This window comes from Aythya fuligula, chromosome 20 (genome assembly GCF_009819795.1).
Source record: "Aythya fuligula isolate bAytFul2 chromosome 20, bAytFul2.pri, whole genome shotgun sequence".
In the NCBI taxonomy this organism is placed as follows: Eukaryota; Metazoa; Chordata; class Aves; order Anseriformes; family Anatidae; genus Aythya; species Aythya fuligula.
In genome coordinates this window covers 4,642,438-4,669,330 of record NC_045578.1, presented here as the reverse complement: position 1 = coordinate 4,669,330, position 26,893 = coordinate 4,642,438, and the positions used below count along the sequence as shown (strand labels likewise).

The window sequence follows — 26,893 nt, the reverse complement described above, 5'->3', positions numbered from 1 at the left end:
CTAACATTGGTCCTGACACCTTTTACACACCACCTGGTACATGCGATGCACATCCTGTGAGTGGAGCTTCGTAAAGAGCTCAGCACTGACCTTGTTGCATTTCCAGTGAAATTAACAGCTGAACTTCATTTGATTTTTGGTGGAAAAATGAGCATCTTTGAAGTTATGCCCTTGATACAGATTTATTTAGGCAGCAAAATGTCACTTGCTACATCCAAGTGCTAAGAGAGTTAGGTTTAACTGAAGCAGAATTTTTTTTTTTGCGGTTCTCCAGGTTTTAGATTATTACAAAATTTAGAGCAAGCCTGTTTGAAGTCTAGTGTTCATACTTCCTCTAAAAAGTCATCTCATATTTCAGTGCTTAAAGAATACAGAAGCTGCCTGAAGAGAAAGCCATCAAATTGAAGAAGTCTTAGTTAACAAAATTATGGAAACAACACATTAAGAAAAGAACTCATATATATGCCTACTACTGCAAGAAGCTCCAAAGACTGGAATAGCTTTTCTCCTTACCTCTGGAGTGTTTTTCTTGAACTCGCGACTTTGCTCGATAAGTTTTTTCCTAGACTGCTCACTTTCATCTTGTCGGTTAGCCAATATTGTTGCTGTGGCATCGAGTTCTCTCTGTCAAGAAAAACAACAAAAAAAGGGACTACAGTTAGAGTTCTCATTATCACCAAAATAAAAATAAAAGCTTGTATGTCCATCACATCATCTGGAATATCGAGGCGGCTGGGCTGTACAGCAGTACAGAACAAAGCACCAAGCTTCCAGAAAAGAGACTCCTGTGTTAGCATCGAACGAAGGTCTGCAACCTTTTTCATTCCACCTTGCAACCAAAATACCATTTTTCCTGAAAAGCATTCATGCCTTTATCACAACATTACTCACGCTAACAGCAGAGGAGTGCAATACACACCTCCTAATGCCTCCCCAAAGCGAGTGAGGATGACAAATCTTGAACACGTTCAAGCCGGGTTTATTTTCACATGCCTGCAGATACTGGATTTTACCTTTGTGAGCTTTTCTGTGAAGAAAGTTATGACTAACTCGGCTACTGGTTAATCCTGTGCTTCTGCTTACACTGGTTATGCTTCAGTCACTCATCTGGTGAATGCCAGAGTATCTTCCAACAGCTTTCTACTCAGCTGAGCAGAAACGAGGCTTTCTACCAGGCTGAGTAGGCCCAGCCCAGAGCGTTATCCCCACCAGAGTTCCTTTGCTCCGGCCCACGCTTCCAGATGCCACCACAATGGATTGAATGGGTCACTTATCAGCACTGAAAGCAACAACACAGCCTTCCCTGTCAGCCTGTTCCCTTTCTGAGGTATTTCCATGTAGCAAGAAAAAAATAACAACTCGACTCAGCTATGGACACCATTCCCAAATCACTCGGAGTTGTAAGCAAGGAGCTGTAAGAGGAATTTGGGCATTGTTTCCCCCCCATATTTATTTGAAATGAAGAAACAACTTGGCTGTGAGAAAGAAGTAGGTGAGAAGCGAGAGAAACCTGCCAGAGCAAGACACCAAGAAGGTCCTCTTGGTGGCCACCTCCACCACCAGACCCTGCAACCTCTTGCTGCCAGCCCAGCCAGCAGCACACAGCAGCCCGAAAACCTCTGCTTGCCTTCCCCTCCTGCTGCCTGACAGCCACCAGCCCGGTCATCTCCACACACATGAAAAAATGTGATAAAAAGAGGACAGATGCTGCTTATTTGAGATGTTAGTTTGAAAAGCTGACTGTGCACTGGGTCCTGCCTGTGGAACTGGGCAGCCAGTAGAAGGAAACAAAATGGGAAACCAAAGATTTGCTTCTTTCTGCTCTGCAGAGGTGTTGGAAGCAAGCACAGAAAGCAGGATCCACAGGACACCCGCTAAAATCCCTTGTGCTACAAGTTTACAGAAAAAAAAGGCAATTCAGCTCCTGCAGTTTTTCTAGATACTCCGTGAAAAAGCCTGGTCCCAAATTGTTATTTTTATTGAGGGTGAATCCTGTAACTTTCACCAACTGGATGGCCATGTGTTTTACATGGCTCCACGGAGTTTGACCTCTGGAAGAAAAAAAATAATCCCTTCTGCAGTTTCCAGCTCCAGAGAATCAATACTTTTTTCCCCTTTAAGTCTTTTATTTCTACTATGTATATGGACCACAGTTATCTTAATCCTTGGAAATAAGCTAAATATGACAAATGGATTTGAAGCTAGGCAGCACGCTGGAGCCAGTGACCTAAATATTGTCACCGTAAGGCTTTAAAAACACTGCATTTCTGACTTTGAGAGAAAAAAAATAGGGCAATATGTCCACCAGATCTTGGTTTGGAATTCTGTAACATATGTGAAATCTATTGCAGAAAAGTGGGAAATACTTAACAGTTGGATAAACCACATTTGAAATTCATCCCAGCTAAGTTTATGCAAGAAAAAAGAGCAACAGAAACCAATGTGGTTAAGCAGTACTATAAAGAGCAATATAACGGCTAAGCAGAAGGCTTTTAAAAAATATAAACAATCTGGTACGGCCGGCAACTTGGAAAACTATATTTAAAAAGGAAGCACACATTTAAAGCAAAGCAAAGAAAACACTAATCATGAAGCATGAGGGAATTGCAGTAGACCAACGAATCAAATGCTTGTTTTACAATACAGAGGGCTAGCAAGGCACTTCACAAATGGAAAAGCAGGTTTTTAAGACCCGTACTTCCAAGCTAAGAGACAAGAAAGAAAAAGAACTGGTTCAAAAAATAAATAAAGCCTACTTTGTGCTATTATGAAGAGTCAGGTGGTGAATGAAGAATACCCTCATCACCCTCACTGCCTGATCAACACCAGTGCCACGGTGCCTTTACTGCAGGGACCTTCCCTTTTCTTTCAGAAACCCTTCTGGGTCAGGGACTGTAATTTCTCTTTACAAGACATTTCCTTCTGGGACATCTCTGGTACAGATATCATCAAGCAAAAATGCCAGCATGCAGCCACACTGAGCTGTTTGACACCAGGGGCTGAAGCCCAAAAGCTCAAAGATCTTGCAGAGATATTAAGTCTTCATAGTCATTGTCACAGTTAACAAGCCCCAAATCAAAACTATTTGAAAAAATTGCTATTTTTTTCTTCCTTACTTGATCTCAACCACATGCACTACAAGCATCATTTATTCCAACAAAATAAAAAGACTTATCTTCCTGGCTTCTTTCCTCTTGCCCCAAAGTACCATCAATTTAGGGCAGCCAGTTCTCATTGCTTGAGCCACAGATGAGTGAGGAACCCCCTCCCAGGATTTCCACTTTGACCCATTTCAAGAAATTTACTGGGGGTGGGAGGGAGGCAGTGCGAAGAGAGGAGACAGGGAAGTCTTAGGTGCTTAAGCGCAGGAGTCATCAAAAGCAACCCTCAGAAAACAAAAATTAAAAGGTTTCTTTCATGCTATATAAAAAAAGAATCTAAAATGAGGAGGTCAGTCTGCTACCCACTGCAGCAACAGTCCACAGATGACAGTCGGTCAAGCAGGACCAACAAGAGACTTCAGGTGAAGAGCAAAGGCAGAGGCACGAGGAGCATCCTGTGCTGCATGGACACCCCGGCAGAAAGGAGGGGACATGCACAACGGAGATCCTTTCTCAGGACTGCACTCGTCGGATCTATCATAGAATGAGTTATAAAAACCTATGGTAATCATCCACAAGCACTGTGATATAATCATACCCCAAAATTTTGTTCTTCCCCCATTTTGAAGCGTCTAATCCCTGCTGCGTTTCTCGCAAAGCTGTTGTTCTGGTGCAAGAAAGAGAACAAAACTCCAAGGCAGACTGATTTTTGCTGGCAGATGCCTCTCAGTCCGGGCAGCGATGCCTCCCAAGCACAGGTGCGCCTTCAAAAGCCTCAGGCACGGCTGCAGATCTTAGCAGCATGTTTGCACCACAAACCTTATTTTACTTATAATAAAGATAGACACAAATCACAACTGCACGCAGATTAGGAATTTTCTACCAGTAAACGTACTGGTAACCATTTCCACTGAAATCCTGTTTCTGTGTAGTTCAGGTACTTCCCTTTATCATCGTTTCAATCAGTTGTAAGGTCTAGATGATAACCCGCTACGGAAAGGAGTTTTCAGTAGTCTCGTTTCTGTTTGCATCCTTTCTCTGGATTGCATTTGTCAATTCTATCAGAGGTCTCAGTGTGGCTTTTTGCAATTTTTAATTTCCTATTAAAAGGAAAATTTCTCAGAGCATCGAAGACACCAAGGCAGGAGTGTCTGGCACAGCCCTGCGTACCCACAGCCTATTTGTCTCAGGGACATTTTACGTTTCCCTAACTGATATATTACGTAATCTCTCAATCTGAAAAACCACGAAGTCTTCACCTGTTCAGAAGCCTACGTACTGATTACAGAAGTATTTCAGAAATGATAAGCTGTTTTGCGAGCTCGATGTGTTTCTCTGGAAAAACAAACACGCATGCTCATAGACAGAGCTGCAGATTGTTACGTGGGAAGTAACCACAGAGCTGACGTTTGGGAAGTCGTACTTTTTGTAAATGCTTATTTTCACCGTCCTTGCTTGTAAAAACCAATTCCAGTCTAGCAGTGCTCAGAAAGGCAGAACATGTTATAAGAACACAGTAACGGATGAAGTTTCTTCTCTGGAAGATGAGTTCATGCCCGCTGTGCTGTGAAGCCCCTTTTTCACACATGAAAAAGGAAAGATCGGAGTCCAAAGAGAGCGCAACATCTCAAGAACAGCTTGTCTCCTACCTTAGAAATAAATAATTAAAAAAAAAAAAACAAAAAACAAAAACACAAAAAACAACCAAGAACTGTAAGCATTAAAATAAACATGTTTCTTAAGAATAATTTTGTCACTTGGCAAACTGATGCAACTACCTTTCACACACAGAATTAGGAAGTTTCAATAAACACATTTTATTTCCGCATACTCGAGTAATTTGACTCCAAGTAAGCTTTTAAACAAGCTTTAACTGGAACCAGTTTCGTACCCTGTGCAGTACTTTTGGACAGTGAGTCAACGTGTGCGGTGGCCACCGCATTAAGCAAATAGAGAACAAAAGCGGAGGTGCTAATGTATCCATCAATAAGATAGCTTAACTAAAAAGCTCTTACAATAAAGAGAAAGGAGGCATAAAAAAAGTTTGTACCGGCTTTGTTCGCCCTAATACCAGCCACTACCGCAAATGCAGGGAAAGCCTATCAAAAAATCTTGCAGGAGGGGAAAGCTAGTCCTGGCCTTTCAAAAGGAGCTACTATCAGCACAACCCAGCTGCATAAATATCTACGCCAGCAACAAAACCACTACTACTGGAACAGACTGCCACTGCCACGGCCAACACGGGATTAGGCCTGTCTTTTCATCTACACCTTGAATTCAGAAGTTTGTTGTGCGTCGTGTTTTTTGTTTTTTGTTTTCTTTAATGCAAAGAACAAAAGAGTGTCCAGAGCTCCAGTGACCTTAATGCCAAAGGTCTGTAGGTTCTATTTAACGAGCTTTTCCTCCCACTCAGGGATAACGGAACACCGGTTCTTCATTCCAAAAGGCAGTTTTCATCCTGTGGCACTGTTTTTGCCCTCCTCAGCATGCCGTGCACGCAGGGCCCGGTCCCTCCGCACAGGCAACTGCTGGGTGAGGTGCCACCAGGCCAGGCTGCACCACAGCTGCTGGGACGGAAGCACTGCTCTCACCATGTGAGCAAACCTCCGAGATCACCTGGTCCAACCACCCCCTACCACCGCCATCACCCACTAAACCATGTCCCCAAGCACCACGACCAACCTTCCCTTGAACACCCCCAGGGACGGTGACTCCACCACCTCCCTGGGCAACCCATCCCAACACCTGACTGCTCTTTCTGACAGAAATGTCTCCTCATTTCCAACCTGAACCTCCACTGCCACAACTTGAGGCCATTCCCTCTGGTCCTATTGCTGGTTACCTGTGAGAAGAGGCCGACCCCCAGCTCCGCACGCAGGGGCTCTGGGAAGGCCCTCACACAGACGTCCCTGTAAGGCTGTGAAACCACCACCTTCCATTCCCTCACCTTGTCCTTTGGTTACAAATCCTAGCCAAATAAAAAAACACTTAAAGCAAACCTACTCCAGCAGTTACTTAACACTCTGCTAGGTCCTGCATTTCTGTTCATTACAGTTTCAAAGCACATAAATTTCCTAAAAAGAAACTGTGAGCTTTTGCTGGAGAGAGGGTTCCCTTTTGCCTTTACCAGGCTCCAGCTCCCATGCTGCTGGGGTGCTGTTCAGGGCTTCACCGACCTCCTACACATTAATTTTCACACTCCTGCACTCAAAAGCAGAAGTACAAGCCTGTTGCATCAAAAGCTACAGCGGAAGAGGACAAAAAGAAAAAGTAACATGAATTTGAGTGGGGCTGCGGTCAGGGCTCCCAGGACAGGCTCCTCCAGGCAGGCAGCACGCACGAAGCAGCAAGCACAGCTCCGGCTGGCCCGGGGAGCATCACCCCCAGCCTGGGCTGCGAGAGGGAATTCGTTAGCCTACCACATCCATGTTGGTTAATTACTCCGCGAGAAGCACGAAATGCCTCGGTTTAATACTTGCTATTTCACAGCAACTACGCGGTGGCGGGGAATCAAATGACATCACCTTCTGCCAAATAAAATAAATTACGAGGAACCAAAGAAAACTCAGTGTCGCTTGCAAAGACTTTCCCCAGGCAAGACGCAGCGATACACATCTGCCCGACCTCCTACCTTGCTGGATGAGCACAGGCTGAGATGCAGCACAAGCTCGCCCCATATAGACCCCAAGGGCCAGCAGAGATGTAGTAGCTGCACCACCAGGAGCTCATTGTGCACAGCCACCCCGCTGCCCTACAGGATGCAGGAACACAGTGGGCTGGGATACAAGGTGGTCCCCAGGGCGGTCCCTGTAGTTCTTTGGGACTTTTTAAAGGGCAAGTTTTTAAACAACAAGAAAAAACAATTAACTGATGACTAATTACAAACTACTTAATGCACTCTTCTTGTTTCAGCCAACTCCTGCAGCAGCCACTGTGTTCAGGTGAAGAGGGATTATGCTGCCATCTTGTAATAAAACACCTCCACCAACTTCAGCTCATGTCCTACTTCCAAGCAAGATCAGATTCGTGCGTTACACTAATTCTCTTGACCTCAGATCAAAGCAAAACGTAGCCTTAAAAGAGTGGTTCAAATAACAAAAAGTTCAGCCCTTTACCTAAGCTCTGCTACATCATTTAAAGTATTTAGTTACTCCTCTTTTCAGCCCCAGCTTTGCTGGCAAATGAAGCATGACCATGCTTTAAGCTAGACACATACTGTAACACAGACCAGGATTTATAACTTGCTATAAAGGCCGCCACTAATAAATCAATAATACATATACACACAGCCTTGTTTCAACGTGAGTTCTGGCCACTTATTTAAAAGAAATAAACTCAAGCTTTTTGTTTTGTTTTGTTTTTATTCTAAACGAAAACTAACTCATTGCTTGGATTTTTAACTTCACTCAAATCCTCACTACACTGTCATTTAGAACAAGAAGTCGCAATTGTTTTTCCTTTGATGACATTTTATTCTTGGGAGATTTTTAACATGGTTAACCATTGAAGACAGACCAACTGTCTGCCCTGAAGTCCATCACAGCAACCACTCAATAATCTTTCAGTCTCCAAATGCAATCACCAATCTGAAAGCTACTTAAGCTGTTTCCTAACGTAAAATATGGACAATAAATACTGGACATGAAATATTTACCAACAAAAGAATAAATACACAGTGAAGAAGCAAGCTACAAATACTTTTTAAACCACATTCAACAGAGTAATTCCTTGAGGAGCAGGCCTTGAGCTAACCCACCACCTCAGCCTTCGCTCCCGTCTGATGCTGGGGCACTGCAGAAGTGGTACAGCACGAGAATAAACTATCCCAGTAGTATATCTGTATGGTAGGAGAATTTCCAAACGAATATGGTTTGGAAAGATAAGACTAGACTTGGAATTTCTTCTACTAAAGACCTCAGCAGCAGGCATGTGCTACAAAATAGGAGAAAACCTGCAAAATACATCTTGAAAATACTGTCCAGTGACCCCCTTCTAACAGGCTTTAGTTCACCTGCCCCTTTTGCTGATCAAAGGACACGTTTAAATGCTGCTGTGGTCCTTCACAGACTCTTTTCCTCCGCAGAAGAGCTCTATACCTGGGTTCACAACACTGACAGACATCGGGCACAGGACAGTGACTGCAGCGTTTTAGAGAGGAAGCTGGATGGGGAACTTCTGTTAAGAAATCGGTAGCAACCAAAACAACATCAGAAGAAAATTACTGGCAAATGAAATTGTTGTTTGATAAACAATTTAAGCAGGAAGAGTATTTGGCAGAGGGTTTTCGGAGAACGGTCCTTGACTCCTGACTAACGCGCTTCCTCCCTTGGTCTGAGTTTGTTGACTTTCTGGGCACACTGCAAGGTTTATGCATTTTCCCATGATGGGAAAAATACAGCATTTTTGTGAAGTTGTCTGTGAATGCAATTGGTGGATGTTTTCTAAAAAATTATAGATATAAATAGGAAACAAGAAAGTAACATTTTCTTTATTTAGATTTTCATTACTGAAGTCCCATTTAGACCTCTCAGTATTCTTTCATATCTAAAACCCAAATAAGACTCAGCTTGCTATGACAACAACACAATTTTAAAATGAACGTCTGGCATTTAACACTGATAGCAAGCATTACATATTTTGGGCAATTAAACAATGTCGGACTGTGAAGCCTTTCAGAATTTTTTTTTCTTTACATCTTTGAATATTTTTTTCTGGACCATGACAGTGCAGCATAAGGATCTCACCGAACTCAAATCCGGATGGAGATGCTAAGGAATGCAGAATGCCTTTCCTGGCTAGGTGTTCTCCAACAACATATTGGGGTACTTAGTTGAGCTCATTTTCTGTGACATGAAAAGGAAAATAAAAGAATTGACTCACGAGGTAAAATTAGCTGATGTACAGTCACAAGGAGGCTGGATTGGAGGTGACAGCGCACGTAGCAGCACATAAAGAATAACATGCTTGATGTTAATAATGTTGCACGCTCATTTAGTAGCAGAAGTACTCTTCTTCATGCAGTACTTTTAACATGTAGTGCCACCCCCCCTTGATCAGATCAGCATTTCTGGTAGCACTCCCTGAACTGTATGTAAGGAACTGTTATAATGGTCTTCTAGAAATCATGTGTTAACACTCACACTTAAATACTGGAAATCCAGCATCCTCTGGCATTCAGTGGAGGCTGGGCCAACCAGGATGACCGCTGAACCGAGGACAGCCTGCACCTACTTGCTCCATGAACGCAACTAAGGTATGCGATACAGCTAAAATACCTTTCCGACTTTAAAGAAAAATCTTCAGTAATACTTTCTATAATTCCACCACTATTCACTGTGACAAATCTCACTAAAATGAGGTTTGCTATGAAAACAACAGATTTAGCTGCAGTGGCACTGTCAACCTTGCTATGATACACTGTCACTAAAAAGTCCTTAATTTTGGCTATCAAATACAATTTCATTTTCTTGCACTTTAGAGCAGTAAAAACAATTCTGTGAAGACTGTGTGTTTACAACCCCTCAGTAAAGAATGCAGCTGTCTCAATCAATGCTGATTGTCTGTTAATTAGTTCAGTTTTACAAGCTGATGGAACAGATTACTTCATTCCCTTCCCACACACAGAAAGAAACTCTACAAATACAGTTATCTACAATACACTAATTTTTGCTTCCCGGCAAAGTCACAGACGTGATCTCTCTACCAAGAAACCATTTCGGTTTGTATCTTGTCAAGGCATTCTGTCATACAGTGATTTCAGTTCTTATAGATATATATCCTGGAAGAAAATGAAATTAAACAGCCACACTTTCAGACACAGTGGGACTGCATTCCCTTTTTTTTTTTTTGCAGTGCCTCAAAGCACATCCAAAGTTACCCCAAGTCCTTTAGAAAAGAAGTCAGGTCCTCATGAATAATTTGCTGTTTGTTGTGTGTTGTATCATGGATTTAATCAGTATTGTATTTTTGAACCAAAAAAACATTCAAGTACATGATGTACAGCAGCAAGGTAAAGGTTTTTATCACCCTTCTCCATCCCTTTTCAGACAAAGCAGAACTAGCTGGTTTTCCTCTCATCTGCTCACAGACATTCACTGCCTCCAGTGTCTCGCTCTTGAAGAAGAACCAAATTTTAACTTTCATATATGCAGATGAGATTGTTGGACGCTCTCCTCCAAATGCCAGAAAACACTTCTGTTGAAAAAGCTGATGAAATACCATAAAGCCCAGGGCCTGACAACAGGGAAGCTTGATCCAAAACGCCACTACTGAGATGACAAGTGTGCTACGTGGTGTGTCAAACGACACAAATTTCACTTTGAGAATGGTTTTCTTTCTCCCTTAAACCATGGGATAAAGAAAGGGAGATTTTACATGATTAGGAGAAAAAGTTCTGGTCAAAGATCATCCGCATATTTAAAGCGCATTTCTGATATGAACTGAATATTTAACTAGTAAGCTTTTTACAGTAGAAGCAAGTGGTCAAATACTAAGCCCCACAAAATCATGGAATGATCAGACCACAAGAGCTGTTTTTATGACAGCGTATCTGGCTAAGCAGTAGAAAAGATAAACTAAATAAAACCATATTTCTTCCACACGAAGACATTACAGATATCAGCTTCAACAGCAACATCACAGACTACCTAAAACCTCTCAATGCTTTTCAGAGTTCAACATACAAAAAAATAGGAGCTTAATTTTTGTAGTATGAAGACAGACATTCAAAGCAGGTCACTGAAAACACCTTGCAGAAAACTCTCTAGAGCCACACAAACAGCACTGGGGGAGGAAAAAGGTTGGAGAATGGCAGTCACCTCACAGCAGCTGTTAACCTGAACAGTGAAGGAACCACGAACAAAATCCCTTCAGCAGAAGCCTGATTTTTTTCAGCTATTGTTTTTTGGTTAATTTTAGCTAAATTACATTTCTACGATTCTGTAAGCAGAACTCTTCTTAAACCCACTGCACATTTATTCTTCTTTCCTGCCTCTCCACTTCATTCACTTTATCCAGGAAAAAGCCATGTAGAATATGATCCTGGCTTTCCAAAATCCCTTATACAGACCAGAAAAAAATGGAGGGTTTTGTTGTTGTTTCTTTTATTAGTATTACTGTTATTATTATTAGTTTTACCCTGATATTGCTTTGGAATTTTTACTTTTTTTTTTCCCTCGCATTTTGCAAGCCACCTTACCCACCCTGTCTCGATGGCTGGATGGCTTCCCTGTTCAAACAGCACACACACCACCTTTGCCAAACACGCTGCACCAAAGGCTGCATTTACCAATGCAGACTTGCCTCTTACGGCTACGACACTCAGCTGCTTCCTCGGCTTTCATATGCCAGGGCACAGACTTACAAGGCTGGGAAGCCTCACCAAAATTCCTCCTTGAACCAGTGCCATTCACTTGGCTGTCTGCTGTTGCAACATCCGAACTGCATCCTTTCCCACACCAGGACAGAGGCAGAGCTGCAGAGCAGTGTGAGAAAGCCTGCACTGCTGCCGACTCGCTGTTGCCACAGGCAGGACTTCAGGCTCCAGTACAATCAGTCCAGGAACTCGCAGTAACATTAAATTCCTATTAGAAGAAAATGATTTGGAAAGGAATTGCTGGATGCTATTTGATGTACCACTGCAAATTAAGCATTATCTGTAAGCCCCCAGAATTATTTCCCACAACGTCTCTGGTTGTGCTGGCTACGTGACTACGAATCAGCCTTCAGTTTTTGTGCTTCATCTGCAGTAACAAGATTTTGCAGTTCCAGAAGAAAATCTCACAAGGACTTGCTAAGCTTTCCTCGATCTCCATCTTCAGGGGATGCATGCTTTAGAGCTTAACTTACGTGTCTGCTGTGGGATGAACTCTAGAACTATGAGAAATGTTTGGGAAAAAGCAAAACATGCTGTGTCATTTACTTTTTCAGGGCACCACCATTAAGTTGCAAGGCAAAACAATCATCTGCACACATTTTTTTATTTTTGTGTAAAGAATCACTTGGTTTATTTCCTTCTCTCTCATGTGCTCTATTTCAGGCATTTCTAGACAGACTGACTAGAAATTGGCTGGGAGAGAAAGAGAGAGAGACCTACACCGTGAGGTTACTAATTACTCTTTAAAAGAAATGTATTTTCTTCTGTGTTTCTGCCCAAACAATATTAGGGGTAGCAAAACCAACAGCTGAACCAGATACCCACGCAGACTGCAGCAGCCCAGCACTGCTTTGTCCTGTTCACTCGATCACCACAGGGAGAAGCAATGCAGAATGCCTTTTCTTCTTTGATACTCTTTTAGAATACCTTAACCTTGTGCTTTAATCTCTGTGGGTAAGGAGTAAGCCTACCTGTGTATTTTAATACCAACTATACACAACAGGCCAAGTTCAGTTTCAAAAACCTTTGTATAAAGTATAAATATGTATAAATATTTAGCCAAAACAAGAAGGACACAATTACATGTTACCTGTATCGCTGTATAACCTCCTCTACCATATGCCTCAGGTGAGCAGAATGGTACCTACGTAATGGCTTCAGCCCTGGACTGAGTCTGGCCTGTCAAGGCTGGTGAACCTGAGGTAACCCTCCGTCACTTATTTACTGCGTCTCTAAAGCATTTCAGATTCCAAGCTGAATATATATTTCACACAGTACCAAAACTTTTAAATATCCACACGAAGATTTCATTTTTATAGGCAATAAACATTAAATCTAAAGGACTGGAACATAAAAAGTGTTTTAATACCATATAAATCACCTTTCCCTAGACAGAATAAATCTCTGAAGGTTTTAAGGACTGCAATATAAATTTTTATGGCAAATTATCTACATAGAAATTATCTGCATGAGATGCACTTTCACTTCTCTTTCTCATTTACATAGTGCTGACAATCTTTTCAATCACAACGTTCAATCCAATTTGGAAAGTCCAGAACAATGCACAGAAACGCCAGCTATATGCTGGGTGGTTCCTCTTCTTCATCAAGATTTTTCTGACTACTGTTCTCTATCAAATACAGAAGTTCATGGTAGCAGATAACAACACTAACATATGAAAATTAAGGCTTTAGATGAATAGTTACATCCTCTTTCAAAAGAATTTGTTGGCTTTTCTAACGTAGAAGCCCTGCTCCTAGCCCCAACAACACAGGAGCTCACTTCATGCTGCAAGCAAGAGTGCTCTAAAGCAAAAAAGTAAAACGGTCTTTACTGCGAGAATTTGAACTGACAAACAGCCAAAATTGTTCCTTGGGAGGTTCAGAGTGTCCATTTTCACTTTTTTTCTCAGTGCAGGGCAGTCTGCATCCCTGGAGACTGCCAATGCTCTGCTGAGACAAACCCACAGCAGAGCTGTGACTTGGGTGACGGGCCCACGTCAGGCAGGACGTCAGACTGGAGGCAGTCCGGAGGTCCCTCCCATCCAGTGTTTCTACACTGCTAGGATTTTTATTTCTAACAAGAACCAAGTGTGCACACTGTACCTCCCATTTCACCACACATAACCGACAACGCAGTTGCTGGGAGCCAGGGGCAGGACCATATTCTCCATCTTCTACGGAGCTATAAAGGACACCAGCAGTTCCAGCGTCCAGTATCGGATGCCTCCAAATGAGACAGCTTATTATGACGTGACACCCTTGGCCAAATTTTTAAAAGGCTCAGGCTTCCAACTAAACAGTTAATAACCACAGAAGGTGAGAGGCCGATTATTATCCACGGTGAGACAATAGAAGATCACTCATGAAAGCTTCTGTCCTGGCCTGTCGGCATAAATACTTCCTCATAACTAAAGCAGAAACAAGCTCAAGATGTGCAATTCCTAAGTCTCCAGAGCACATGCATCCTCGGTGGACAGGCATTGCAGACGTGTGGTGTACCACTGCTACCAAAAATACTACAGCTTATTCACTGCTTCTTTACAGCAAAAATGCGCTGACAAGGATTCTCACAGAAAAGGCCAGAATTAGTTCTTGGAGAAGTTCCTGTTGCCTTAAAGTCAATTCTGAAAGGTGCTCAGTGCTTTGCCGAATCCTTCCCTTGAGGGAAATCAGAGTAAATGCAAAGTTAAAGTACGTGAAGTACAGCAAAGTCCCAAGGGAAAAAAAAAAAAAGAAGTAGGAAGTTTGCAAGAAGAGCTAAGAATAGTACTGCATTATTTCCAACATATATTTCCCTTACAAAATGTTTTCAGGACTTCTGTACCACCAATCAAATTAAGATAACACAACAGAGGAAGAAACACAAGTCGGTTCCCAGACGGCTTCCTATGCTTCAAAGGTATTTACTTAATAAGTACCATGTATGGATAAAATGAGATCATCAACCTAGTCATAAGCTGGTTCTCCAAATTTTTAATGAAATCTTGCACTATGTGATTTAAAGAGTGATCATTTGTGCACGCTGACTCCAGGAAGCATATGCAGCAGGCTTGACTGCCAGAATGCCCCAAGACTTTGGAGGGTTTAAGCTTACAATTTGAGAGGGGGAGGAAAAAGCACATTGAGATGTATGAAACTTAGTGACTTGCAAAAGAAAAAAATTACAGGGTCATTTCCAAGACACAGATTTTTGGCCAATGAAATGAAGTATTTGCTTTCTATCTGATGAAGGAGTGAAGTGACATAAAGCTTTCTTCCATATGATTTCACAAGCTTTTATTACTTTCCTGAATTATCTTTGAATCTAGAGGACAGAATATTATTTTCTTTTGAAATACCAGGTTGTTGCTAGTCTTCCCACTTGTTCAATCCACAAAACCTATTAACATTTTCAGTAATTAATGCTAATACTTGAGAAAAAAAGCCGTTGTGTTAAGAAATGCTTTAACAAGATCAAGAAAGAAAACAAGTGCTTCTCAGCCTGTACATAATTTATTTTGCTACATGAGTATTTTTTCCACAGAAAACCAAGTAGGGACTACATAACACTGTGTGCCAGCACTCCTCATTTCAGTCTGCTGTTTTCCCTCTTTCCCCACAGCTATCAGCAATGCAGCTTTGCTAGGAGGACATCAGCGTGGCCTCACCTCGCTCATGACAGTGTTCTGCACACAGATGAGTACAATGCAGGGGAGCAAGAACCAGGATTTCCCTTTAAGTCAGGCTGATGAACTTCATAATACTGGAACCAGGACATACTGAACTGGAAAGTTTGAGTCAAGTTGCAGCTGTTTTCCCAAACAGATCATCAAAGAATATTCAGCCCTAAAGTCAGAGCAGCACAACTATGCATTTTATAGAATACTTATCTATGAATCAGCAGATCACAAACTTGAAGGCCAGACATTCTTCCCACCCCAGCCTTTAGTCATTCAATCAGGAGAGCCAAAAAAGAATTTGTTGAAGTTTCCACTGGTACTTTCAGGAAAAAAAAAAAAAAAAGCAAGGGTTAAAAAAAAAAAATAATAAGGAAACAGCAACCATGAAACCAGCAAATACAGAAATTCAAACAGGAAGAAGCAAGGACCCGAAATGTCAAAGCATGCTTGCTGCTTCGGGGTGGGGTGTAGGGCACCTTCGAAATAACCACCTTTACAGTAGTTTGGGCTTACAGAGAGCAATCTCCTGCCTAATGCATCCAAACAAAAGGTAAGTCAATTCCTCAGAAAATGAACTCTTTTGTAGAAGAAACGAAAGGTGAAGAAAGGTTTAGGAAATGGGTCAAGGGTCCTATCAGCTTTGCCCTTCAAGCCCACAGAGCTGGAAAGAAATGTCGAGCAGAAGTTGTACTTGACAGGCCTGCCTTCCTTCCATCAGGCCCTCTGCTCACTGAAGCCCTCGCTACCTTCCTCAGAGGTGGTAAACTGGCCTAGGAAAATCATCTAATTCGGGGAAAAATAATCCACAGACCACTGTACATCCTGTTATAATTTGGTGACGGAAGAAGGCATAGAGTGCTCAGCACTTTGGGAAATAAATTGTTGCATTTACTAAATTATGGTTTTGCTATTATAAGTTATAGTCTTTTGAACTTAAATATGACTGAAGAATAATGCAAACCCACGCCTGCCCACAGGCAGCAGCTGAGAGCTGGCTCCCAAGCTCGCCCCAAGGCCAAGCGCGCCGGGACGAGGCTGGGGTGACAGGCCCAGGCCCTGGGCGGCTTCGCCCCACACAGTTTCAGTCACAGCTCTGTGTAGGTGTCCCGCCACCAGAACGTGGGCCACAGGCTGCAGGACAGGACAGAACTTCAACATTAGCGCCTTCTGCAATTACTTACCCTAAAATGATGTGGTTCTTTGTGGAAAACTGTAATCCAAAGCCTAAACCACAAGGCCTTTCTGGATGGTACTAACAAGACCATAGCATTTGCTGTCAAGCTTAATGAGTTCCCCCAAAGCTACACACAAGCCTCAGATAAATCTGTAAAACAAAATCTTTTGCTTCTGGGTATGGGTCAGTTATAGAGTTAATTGACTTTTGCAGACGTTGCCCCTAAGGGATGCCTGAGCTACAAAGCTAAATAAATGGAGATATATGCCATATATATAAATGTGCTGTCAGGGGGGACTGCTACTCAAGGCTTCAAACATATTGCCCCACGGAAAAGATGCTTTATTTATTTTATTTCTTCAACCCACCCCCCTAACAAGGTTTGCAGTGCCATCGAAATCCAAATGGGATACCCAGTTACTTCTGAGCAACTCGTCTGGCTTGGTTAGGTTTTTCAACCATATGATCAAACTACATTATTCCCCTTCAAATGCATGCAGCAATGTTTCCTCAAGCTGAAGTTCTCCCGCATGAATCAGCCAGAAGGCAACGTCCTCCAGTTCTCAATAATGATCCCAACGCTTTATCACCTACAAGCCAAGAACTTCCCGTGCTTCCCATAAAATCACAGGCCCAGCAAAAGCCTCCCACAAGTCTTCCTGGCACACGTATGTATTTTTGATACAGCAGCAGGATTCGAGGCTCTTTGTAAGATTCAGTTCAGTACTTTAAAAACCGGGCTCTCATCTGCAGAAAACCCTATGTCTGTAAGATTAAGGATACACTCTGCCCCCGGAAACCTTCCACCGCAGGGCTGCAGCTGGCTGCCGAGATGCAGCGAGAAGCCCAGGCCAGGCTCAACCCTAGATGGCACTGCTCATCGCTCACTGGCATGCTGCGTATGGGGAACCGCGCCAAGGAATGCATTCATCCCATCATAAATTACACATTCAAAGGTATACATTAAAGCCTCAGCCACCCTGTACGAGGGCAGAGAACCTCCAAGGCTGCTCTGTCCCTCTGCAAGGTTCCTGGGAAGAGAGGCAGCGTTGCAGGATCCATCCCTGAGACAGCACCGTGTCCTCGCACACCACCCTGCTGCCCTCTGAACAAGTGAGGGTAGGAGCAGGGATAAGTGAGTTTCAGCCCACCCGACCTGCAGCATGGGTCTGCCCCTGAAAAGCAACCTGGTAACTGCATTTAGATGCAAATATCTGGATTTGATGGAAATGCCTCACTCAATAAGCCTAGTGAATAAAGTCCCAAGATATTTCCTTAAGTAATTCACTGCAAAAGATACCACCACCAAAAAAAAAAAAAAAAAAAACCATCAAGCTCTAATACTAGAGATACCAGAAACACAGCTCTGCTCTGTACAGCACAAGGTGCTGGATAAGATTTTTGAACATTTTTACTCAAATACAAACTAGAATTACACATCAACATCACTGACAAATTATTAAAACAAGATTTGATAATGGCTATTTTCAGAATACCCCATGACTGTCTGGTGCTTTTCTGTTACCACGGTCTAAACACCAAACCCATCCCCCAGCTTTTTTTTTTTTTTTTTTTTTTTTTTGAATATCTGTTCACTTTTCTACAGAAGCAAAGGATTTCACAATTTCAGGACAGACTCTAGGGTTCTCATTATTTTCTACAGAAAACTCTGAAGTAGGAACAAACGAGACCTCTCCTGCTGCTGCCCCAAAAGGAGCTCAGCTCCAGCTGACAAGGCGGTGCTCTGCCCTCTGATTTTAACAAGCCCCCTCGCATTTCAGGTGCAGAGCAGCAGCACAACAAAACAGCATCCCAGGGCACCAGTTGAGAAGAGCTAGAATTTGTTGTTCTCCATCACATGCAAAAACTGAGAACAGGACCTCATCACTAGGCTTTTTATATCCTGGCATGTTGTTAAACTGTCACAGATTATTATAATTTCAGATAGATTTGGTAATAGTTTTGACATTAAAACATAGGTACTTTTTGGCTTTCAGGAGATTTGAAATGACAAATCAACACACTGTCAGCTCATGGTCTTGCCTATCTACTCCGATTTATTCACTTACTTCTACTGTCTGTGAGCCAAAAACTGGGGAACGATACCTGCAGTGATGATCCAGCACACTGGAGGACCAGCATCTTCTTGGAAAGGCTGTTGGGAATCCTCTCTTCCCATGTTCTCTACCCATCTTTCCCTCTGCTTCCCAACATTACTCTTCTTTTTTTTTTTTTTTTTCCTTTCCAGCAAAAGAAGCTGATAAGGAAAATGTGTTCATTACTACTCCATTTCTACGCCAGGTTTAGCACTTTGAGATGTTTTAGTTGCCCAATTTGAGAGAGAATTCGAAGTTTGATTTTGCACAAAGTAGTAAGTCCTTTCAAAGACATCCCACCTCCAGCCATGGAAGGTGGGCATCAAATAGTTAAAACAGTAAATAAAATTGGCAGGGAAATAGTATGAGGTGGATGACTGACATGATGTTTAAGAATTAAAGTTTGAGAATGATGGTAAAGTTCTACAAAGCTGATCTCTGCCTTCTCTATAATAACATTAATCGAATGGAGTTAAAGTTCTTGCAGAGTGCACGGCTGTATTCACAACCCACTGAATACTCCTGTTCCTCAGAAAAACTAATTAAAAGATGAACTGGCTCTACAGAGCTCTGGCAAGAGGTTTAACAGATCCAATTTAAAATGCCTGGTTAAAGGAGATATTTTGTTTACTGAAAGATCCTTTTTTTTTTTCTTTTGTTTTTATACAAGAGTCACAACCTACATTACAACATAGTACGATCCCATTAACACTGGAGTAAATTAAAACTTAACATGTCCCTCCACCACCTTTAAAAAAAAAACAAAACAAACAGTTTATTGAAAGATGTAATCAGATTTATAGTGGAATATTGTTGCCCAGGTGTCCCATACCCCCCAACACTATTTAGTAGATTCCCAAATTTAAATTGAAAGTCTAAAAAAACACAAAGCATCTTTTACTACTTGTATTTGAACTGAGGAATAAAGTAAGGTCAAGCAGCTAAGGACAGGTTTTCAGCTTGAACAGAAGCAACATAGGCAGAAAAGGTATCTTTAAAAAAAAAAAAAAAAAAAGAGAGAAAAAAAGACAATAGATACACATCACCTTGCAGGAAATCCTGCCAGATAACATCTGCTATATAAAACAGGGATTTTTCACAGCAATGACATAATTTGCATAGGTTGTCTTAAAGAAAGAGAATCTTTGAAAAAAATCATGTTATACCTGGCCCAGCGTGCTGCACGATCCGGGGGTGGGGGTAGGGATTGCTATGATGATTATAAAAGTGTTTTTTTTTTTTTTCCCCCTTAATGTTTCATGTTCCAAAGTAAAAATGTATTAAGTTTAAGCCACAGAAGATAAAGAGAAGTTGGGAAACCTGTTTACATTTTTGTCTTTGCACAATCTTGTGCATTAGCAGGCCAGCAGTAGTATCGAAAGTAACTCGTCACAAACAGCTCAAGCCTGCCAGCAACGAAAATTAATGGGAAGGCACGGATTTTCTTTTGATGTTGGAAAGACTCCAGTAAAAACTGGTTTGTACATGGGAACATGGTGTCAGACTAGAAGAGAATCAGCTTGTCTGACTTGTGGTTTTCTTGACAACATTCATCTTCTCTTGGCCTGATAGAGAGCAATTAGTGCTTGTCAGTTGAATCATGTGTTATTAAGATCATTCAGGCATTTTTTAATTATGATTACCTAAACAGACAGCAAAAGAAATTCTCAAGCAACTTTAACAATCCACTTCCTTTTCAGATGCTTCCAAGTCTATTCTCCTTTAATGTTTTAAAGTCATGTTTAATATTTTACCTGCAAAAAACCTTAGCACATTTTCCATTTTTAACACATTTGCTAAAAACAAAACCAAAAAACACCCTACTGTAGCCTAAAACCCATGCACTACCATTTTATCAGATGTTGTCTGAGTAATGATTTTTTTTTGGTTAAAAAGTAGATCGGTCTTCCGTAAACCCAGTAAGTTGCTCTATATGCCAAGACTTGTTTTAAAACATCTGAAACAATGCCTCACAGGTTTATAACGCCACAGCGTTCCCAATACATACTTCTTTCTTTCACCATCACAGATTTAGAATCAGGATATGCACAGTGTCAGGAATGACATCATCCTTGGGTGTTGTTTAAAACTCCTCCCCAAATAAAATGGTTCCTTATCACTGACTTGGACAATTTTTCCCACTGAAAAGAAAGCTAAAAGCAAGACAAGACTAGACAAAAAGTTTCTAGTTATTTAAATTCCAGATATCAGAGTAATTGGATTTTATAGACCTTGCACGGGTGAGATCAGGATAGCTTTTTAGTTTTATGCTTGGGATGAGAATACCACTTTCAGAGTAATGCCATTGTTTCTTCCCTTTGGCATTTCTCCCTTCTCTTTATCAGGGGATTTTTCAAGTTTCTATATTAGCATTTCCTTTTTTTTTTTTTTCAGCTTGCTATAAACCTCGGCCCGCAGAACTTGCAAACCCTCCTTGCTGTGCCATCTGCTCCGTGCAAGGCCAGCCAAACGCCTGCACGGCATCTGCCAGGAACTGGGGAACTGAGGTCTTGAGGTCTCATTTGCCAGAACACCTATGTATCCTTGGGAGCCCTGGAACTGTTCCCCTGCTATCGGTGAGCTCTGCATTTCCCAAGCAGATGCTAAAGAAGCTGTTTTCAAAGGAATACACATTTCAAAACAAACAGAGTAAATATTTAGCATGCACATTGATTTTAATAGGCATCAAAACCTTGCTCCTAAAATGAATGATATTCAAGTATCTATTACCAATTCCCACGAGTACACCTAATGAAGGATCCTTGAGGATTTTTCTTTTTGGAAGGGTTCTTGATGTTTGTTTGCAGCAACAGCAGGAAAACAGAACAGTCACAAGCTGACTCTGCCTACCATCAGCACCATATTTAATACCATATTTAATGGGGTACAGCCTCAAACAGAGAACCACGAGGATTTTAGGAGGCAGACAGAAGATAACAGCCCGTTTCCTACAGAGGAACAGATGCAAGGTAATGGCACGCTTGCTAATACACACCTAAAAGCTTGTTAAAATGGCAGCTGGGCACATGAAGTGCTCACAGACTACTCTGTGTATGCACATAAACAGTAAAGCAAAAAAGGAATCCTTAGGATCAGTTTAATTTAAATTTGATCGCCTTATGGACTCCAGTTCCAGTACATTATGTGTGCCATTCTTCCACTGGGGGAGAATCTTACAGACCAGCACCAGAGTACTGTGAAGAAAAAAGGAAATCACTCATTTTTGCCTGGGCTCTGAGCAGAACACTATTTGCAGGTTTGTGAATTACTATGGGACTGTAAGGGCTGAAAAAGGTAATTTTGACCAAAAGGTACATCTCTAGGTACTGCACTCAGCTGTTTCCTGAGAAACTAGACAGAAAACTGAAGTGACATCCAAGACTTTCCTGTCATCTTAGCAAACACTTTGTTGTTCACTGACCAGGTTTATCAAAAAACAGCTTTCTCCTTCCTAAATGACGAATCTGAGTGAATCCTCTTGCTGCAACAGCTGATCATTATCCAAAGCAGCTACCCTCATCAGCATCAGATGGATATATTCAAGGCATAATTAAATAGATTGGAGAAAACTCTTGGAAATTAGAAGAAACGAGCTCTTTTATCCTGGATTCAGCATCCCTTAGTAACAGACTATTCTGAGGAATCTGACGTTCCCACTTCACCACTCAGTCTGTGCCTACCTTTATTAGCTTTTCTTACTCATGGGTGATATAGTATTTTTATACAAGGTTTGCCTTTTGTACAGACTTGAAATATTTATACAGATTTTTTTTTTTTTAAACAGATCATAGGAATAGGAGTTTCTTGCAAGATTCTGCTTTACGATTTAAATAATTTAGGCCTATGATAAATATAGCTAGAAATACTGCACACATGAAAGTTTAAAAATTATTTTTGATTTTGTTTAGAAAGAAACAACTTTTGGAATCATGTCTTCTGCTAAAGCATTCTAAAATATGCATTCAGAATACCTGAGTCATTTAGATTCTTGTTTCTAGACACCACGCATGGTAGTAGATATAGAGCAAGCTAACAACGTAACCACTGATAATTTCTGGATCAGAATGACTTCTAATTTTTGGTTCAGATTCTTCTGCTTCCTACAACAGGGCTAAAGGATGAAGACTCACACTCCCATCAATTAAATGCCACGTTTGGCAGCCAAACATACTTTAAAATACAGATGAGGCTTTTACTTAGTGCTGCCATATCTATTTTGAATCAAAGCCTTGAGCTTACAGAAATGCTGTTCAGTAATACCACTTTTTAAGCTGGTTGTTGTTTAATACAGTGATGGATTTTGATTACAGGTACAAAATTGCCCCCGCTTTTTTTGCTCTTCTCTAATTACTCCCCCTGGCTACCAGCAAACCACTGAAGCAAGGATGCTGCTGAAACGAGTGACGTTGCTCAGACGTTTCCCATCCCCTTCAAGACACAAACAGCTGTGGTTAACGTTCCCCCTCAGTCACAAACAACCCACCTCCTGCTCACTTAAGCAGCCGTACCAAATATTTCAACTCCCTGCTGAGGACAATACCTATTGTTCAATAAATTACCTAATATTTGTTGCCACCCTGCCATGAGATTTTCCCCGTCTTTCTAATATAACTTACCAAAAGTGTGTCCAATATGAAACTAAATCCTACTGCCTGTAATTCTACTTTCCTTTTCATTAGCCACTTCGTTGTTTAGTGTATTATTCATCCTTGTTTCTAACACTCCTCCTCCTCCGGCAGATAATCCACCGATGACGATATAATGCACAAATACCATCAGTCAAATCAGTTTGCACTGCTGCCTTCAATGCTGCTGCAAAAAACTTCAGCACGCCACTTAGATTAGAGGACAACGTTCAGGCGATGACTCGAGGGCAGCCACCTCACTGCTCAGTTGGGAGAGGAAAGCGCAAGCCCCATTAGCAGGTTTCTTGCCGGTTTGTTAGGCTTGCACTCAGGGTATCTGAGCACAGAGCCAGCAGCTTCCACACTCGTTGAGTATTGATAGAGGTCAACACTTGCTTTTGATTATTTTAAGTATACAAAAGATATTCCCTGATTTTAACAAAATTCTGCAAAGTCTGGAAAACCACACCCAAGTCAGAGTACCTATCATGAAAAGCTCTCTAAGAACAATTAAGTTAACTCGGTATTACGTGCTGGTCTATTTGGAACCAAACAGGACCTCAGAGTACAGATAAACATTTTCACTTGCAAGTGAAACAAATCACCATGAAGCCCCAAGCATTATTGCTGCGCTTTTCATTAGGTTCATTTTGCAGCAATGTGTTAAGGTGGAAACCAACCAAAAAAAAAAAGAAAAAAAAAAAAAGTGAGGTAAGCAGAGATAACGGAAAAAGATAAGAGACATTTTTCTCTTCTTAGCTTACACACTCCGATCATGCATGAACTATTGCACATGCACAGTTCCCTTCCTTAGAGGTCTTCTGCACCACAACAGTGAAGAGAACTGCATTTAACAAAATGTAATTACGAGACCACAAAGAACAAAAAAACTGACTAGAAGGCAAAGCTCTTAAGCCCGGTAATGTCTGCGTTTGTTATGTGAAACAAAGGTTTTCTGTTTGTCTCTTAGGTCGGTACAGAGCTGAACGTAAAGTAAAAACCTCACTGATGGAGCCTTAAAAGCCACCAGCATGTACACTCCCCTGCATAAACACACAAAACCATCTGATAATTCCATATTGATAAAAAAATATATATATGTAAGTGACTCAAAATTATGAGCAGCCATCTGTCACATACTTTATAAAAAGCCACTGTTTTGAGAAGTCTGGACAGATTCGTTAGTGTGAATAATTAGTCATTATGTTTGATTACAAAGCGGAATTAGATATTCTAGTAGTCTTCAATAAATTTGGCTGATTTTAAAGTACAGTTTCTTCGAAAAAGAGAATTTTGTAAGAGCAAACTTCTGAGAACACACTGAAATCAATGTTGGTTTTTTTTTCCCCTTCCTTCCTCTTTGTAGAGGACAGAGAGGTGAATTATTTCTGTTATACTTATCTGAAAATTCACCTGTTAACCAGCTACAGTAAAAAACATATCAACAGGCACAGAAGCACCATCCCAATTTGGAAACTACTGCTTTCAAAATAATTTGCTAACATATATAATTTATTTGCAGTGCAGCTGAGAGCAGCTACAGTTCAGACAGGCACACACACCTAGCTTTGCAGCCCTCTGGTAGGTATAATTTAGCAGTTTGAAAGGAGTCCTCTAATTTTGAGATGTGAAGCACAGCCTCTTAAAACCTAAAAGAACACAGTGAGGCAGAGATAATCAATGTTAAGTATTCCTTTCACAGCTGAGAATCATCCAGCTCTAAATCATCCCCACAAGAAAACTCTGGTGCATTTTACAGAAGGACCAGGAATTCAAACAACCTCGAACAAATCTTACTCTCTAAAATGAATGACACTCTAAACATACCCGTTAGCTAAAAATACAGTAAGTCTTCTCAAAATACATGCCAGGCGTCTTCACAGTACCCTGCCCTCCACCCCAGTCCTTCCCCTCCTCCCACATGCCTGTAAAATTTTAGGCAGATTTAGGGACTCAGTCTCACTGACTTCATTAGAATCCGCAGCTGTTCTTAAAATCTGTCAAAAAAGGAAAATCAAGTAATTAAATACCTGAGTCTGTATTTTCTTTAATAACAGATGCTTCCACTGAAACCTGGATTAATTCAAAAGATGACTAAAACCCCTAAAAATTAAGAGCATGAAGCCTGTCACGTTACTGTACTTACATTAAAGACTGAATCACCAAAATTAAAAGATTACTGAGATTATGGGAAGAAGCCATTACTTACTCTCACCTAGAAAACAGCAACCAACAAAACCAAGCCTCCCACTGCCACAGCACAATGACAGCTCCCGATCCATCGATCAGAAGCATCGTTTTGTTCACTGCGAGATGTTTTCATTTGAAGACATCTATTCCTGCATTGCAAAACACAAAACTTAACTCACTCGTCACTTGATAAAACTACCTATGTCTTTTATATGCAAGGAAAACCTGAGCACACGGCCAGAGGAGCAGTAAGAACAGGCACGAGGGTTAGCTGGTATCTCCCAGCAGGATGGGAGATTTCACCAACAGCTGGGCCGATAGGCAGCAGATCAGCTTTACAATTTAGCTGTATAAATTAAAAAAGAGAAAGGCAGAGGAAGACTGGAAAAAAGTGTTTCAGGGATCTGCTTCAGAGACAGCAGAGAGCAAGACCAAAGATGTATGGAGCTGGGCAGGCGGCACAACGTGCAGAGGGGCCAGCACACAGACATTAAGGGATCTCAGCAGTAAAAACAATTTCCTAGCAGATTGAAGGACAGCAGGAAAAATGGTTCCTATTTCTACCCATACAAATGATAGGTGAACACGCTACTGTGGGCTGAGCAGGGTGAGCTTTAAATTAACACACAGCTCCCAGGAAGAATACCCATTTTTGGAAGAACAGTTTATTTTTATGTAAACAAGCGGCTAATGTAAAAATCTAAATTGACCCCCATCACCATTACTCATTTCCACTGGAGGAAATGGTATTTTCCTTACTCAAAAGAAAAAAATACACTGAAGTTATTCTTTTCCTTTTCCCTGGGAAAGAAAAAAAAAAAAAAGAAAGAAAGGTCGGCTGTTGTTCTAAGTATTATTAGAAAACAGATATGTGCTGGAGTAACGTGAATCACACTTCAACCTTCAAAAGGCCACACAGCATCACGATGCTACAAACAAGGAGAAAGAAAGGACTCATTTCTGCAAAACAGGCAGTTCTTCTCACTAGCACACTTTCTCCTGTTCCTATATATGGTTCAAATCACACCAACTTCCAGATTATTAAGGATCATTAATCTTAATAATTAGCACTATTCCTGTATTACGGAGGAACAGGATAGCAAGATGCTTCAAAATAAGGCAGCTGGAAATGGGAAAATTGGGTGGGAGAAGAGGCCAGACACCTGTTGAACATGATGCAAATCCCATTAGCCTGTTTTAGCCTAAAACCAGACGTTCATTTTTCAGCAGCAGTAGCAATGCACATTACAGCTATATACCATTTAGGAGCCGCCACGTGACTGTAAAGGTATCAAGGAAGCCTATCTTCTACTTAACGCTAATCGATTTGCAGACATTAATACAGCAATTGTGTCCACGCCTGTGCAGTTCAAACACATCATTAGACGAGATACAAAAATTTCATGGATCAAAGAGGAGGTAAGCAGAGTCCTCCTTCGCTAAGCTGGCTCTCTGCACTTCATAAATGTCTTTTTGTGGTCAAGTCGAGGGTAAAAGCTCCACCATGTGGGAGAAGCTTAGCACTAGCCCAGGTGAACACAGTGGTGGATCCCCAAAGCATCACTCCTGCAGGTCCCGAACAGCCACCCAAACCCCTCACAACCCAGGGAAGGCTCTTGGGGCTCAAGAGCCTCAAACACCCTGTGCCATGACTTCATTTAAAGCATATTAT

The 26,893-nt window shown here is 41.4% G+C and overlaps 1 protein-coding gene across 5 annotated transcripts in view; it reads right to left on the bottom strand.

Moving 5' to 3' along the window:
- Positions 1-26,893, bottom strand: part of CUX1 (cut like homeobox 1) — a 268,484-nt gene that overhangs the window by 219,464 nt on the left and 22,127 nt on the right. For all 5 annotated transcript variants that reach the window (XM_032200836.1, XM_032200831.1, XM_032200835.1 and 2 more), the window contains exon 2: positions 514-624. In XM_032200836.1, coding sequence (XP_032056727.1) covers positions 514-624 — 111 coding nt within the window. The remainder of the gene's footprint in view (positions 1-513; positions 625-26,893) is intronic.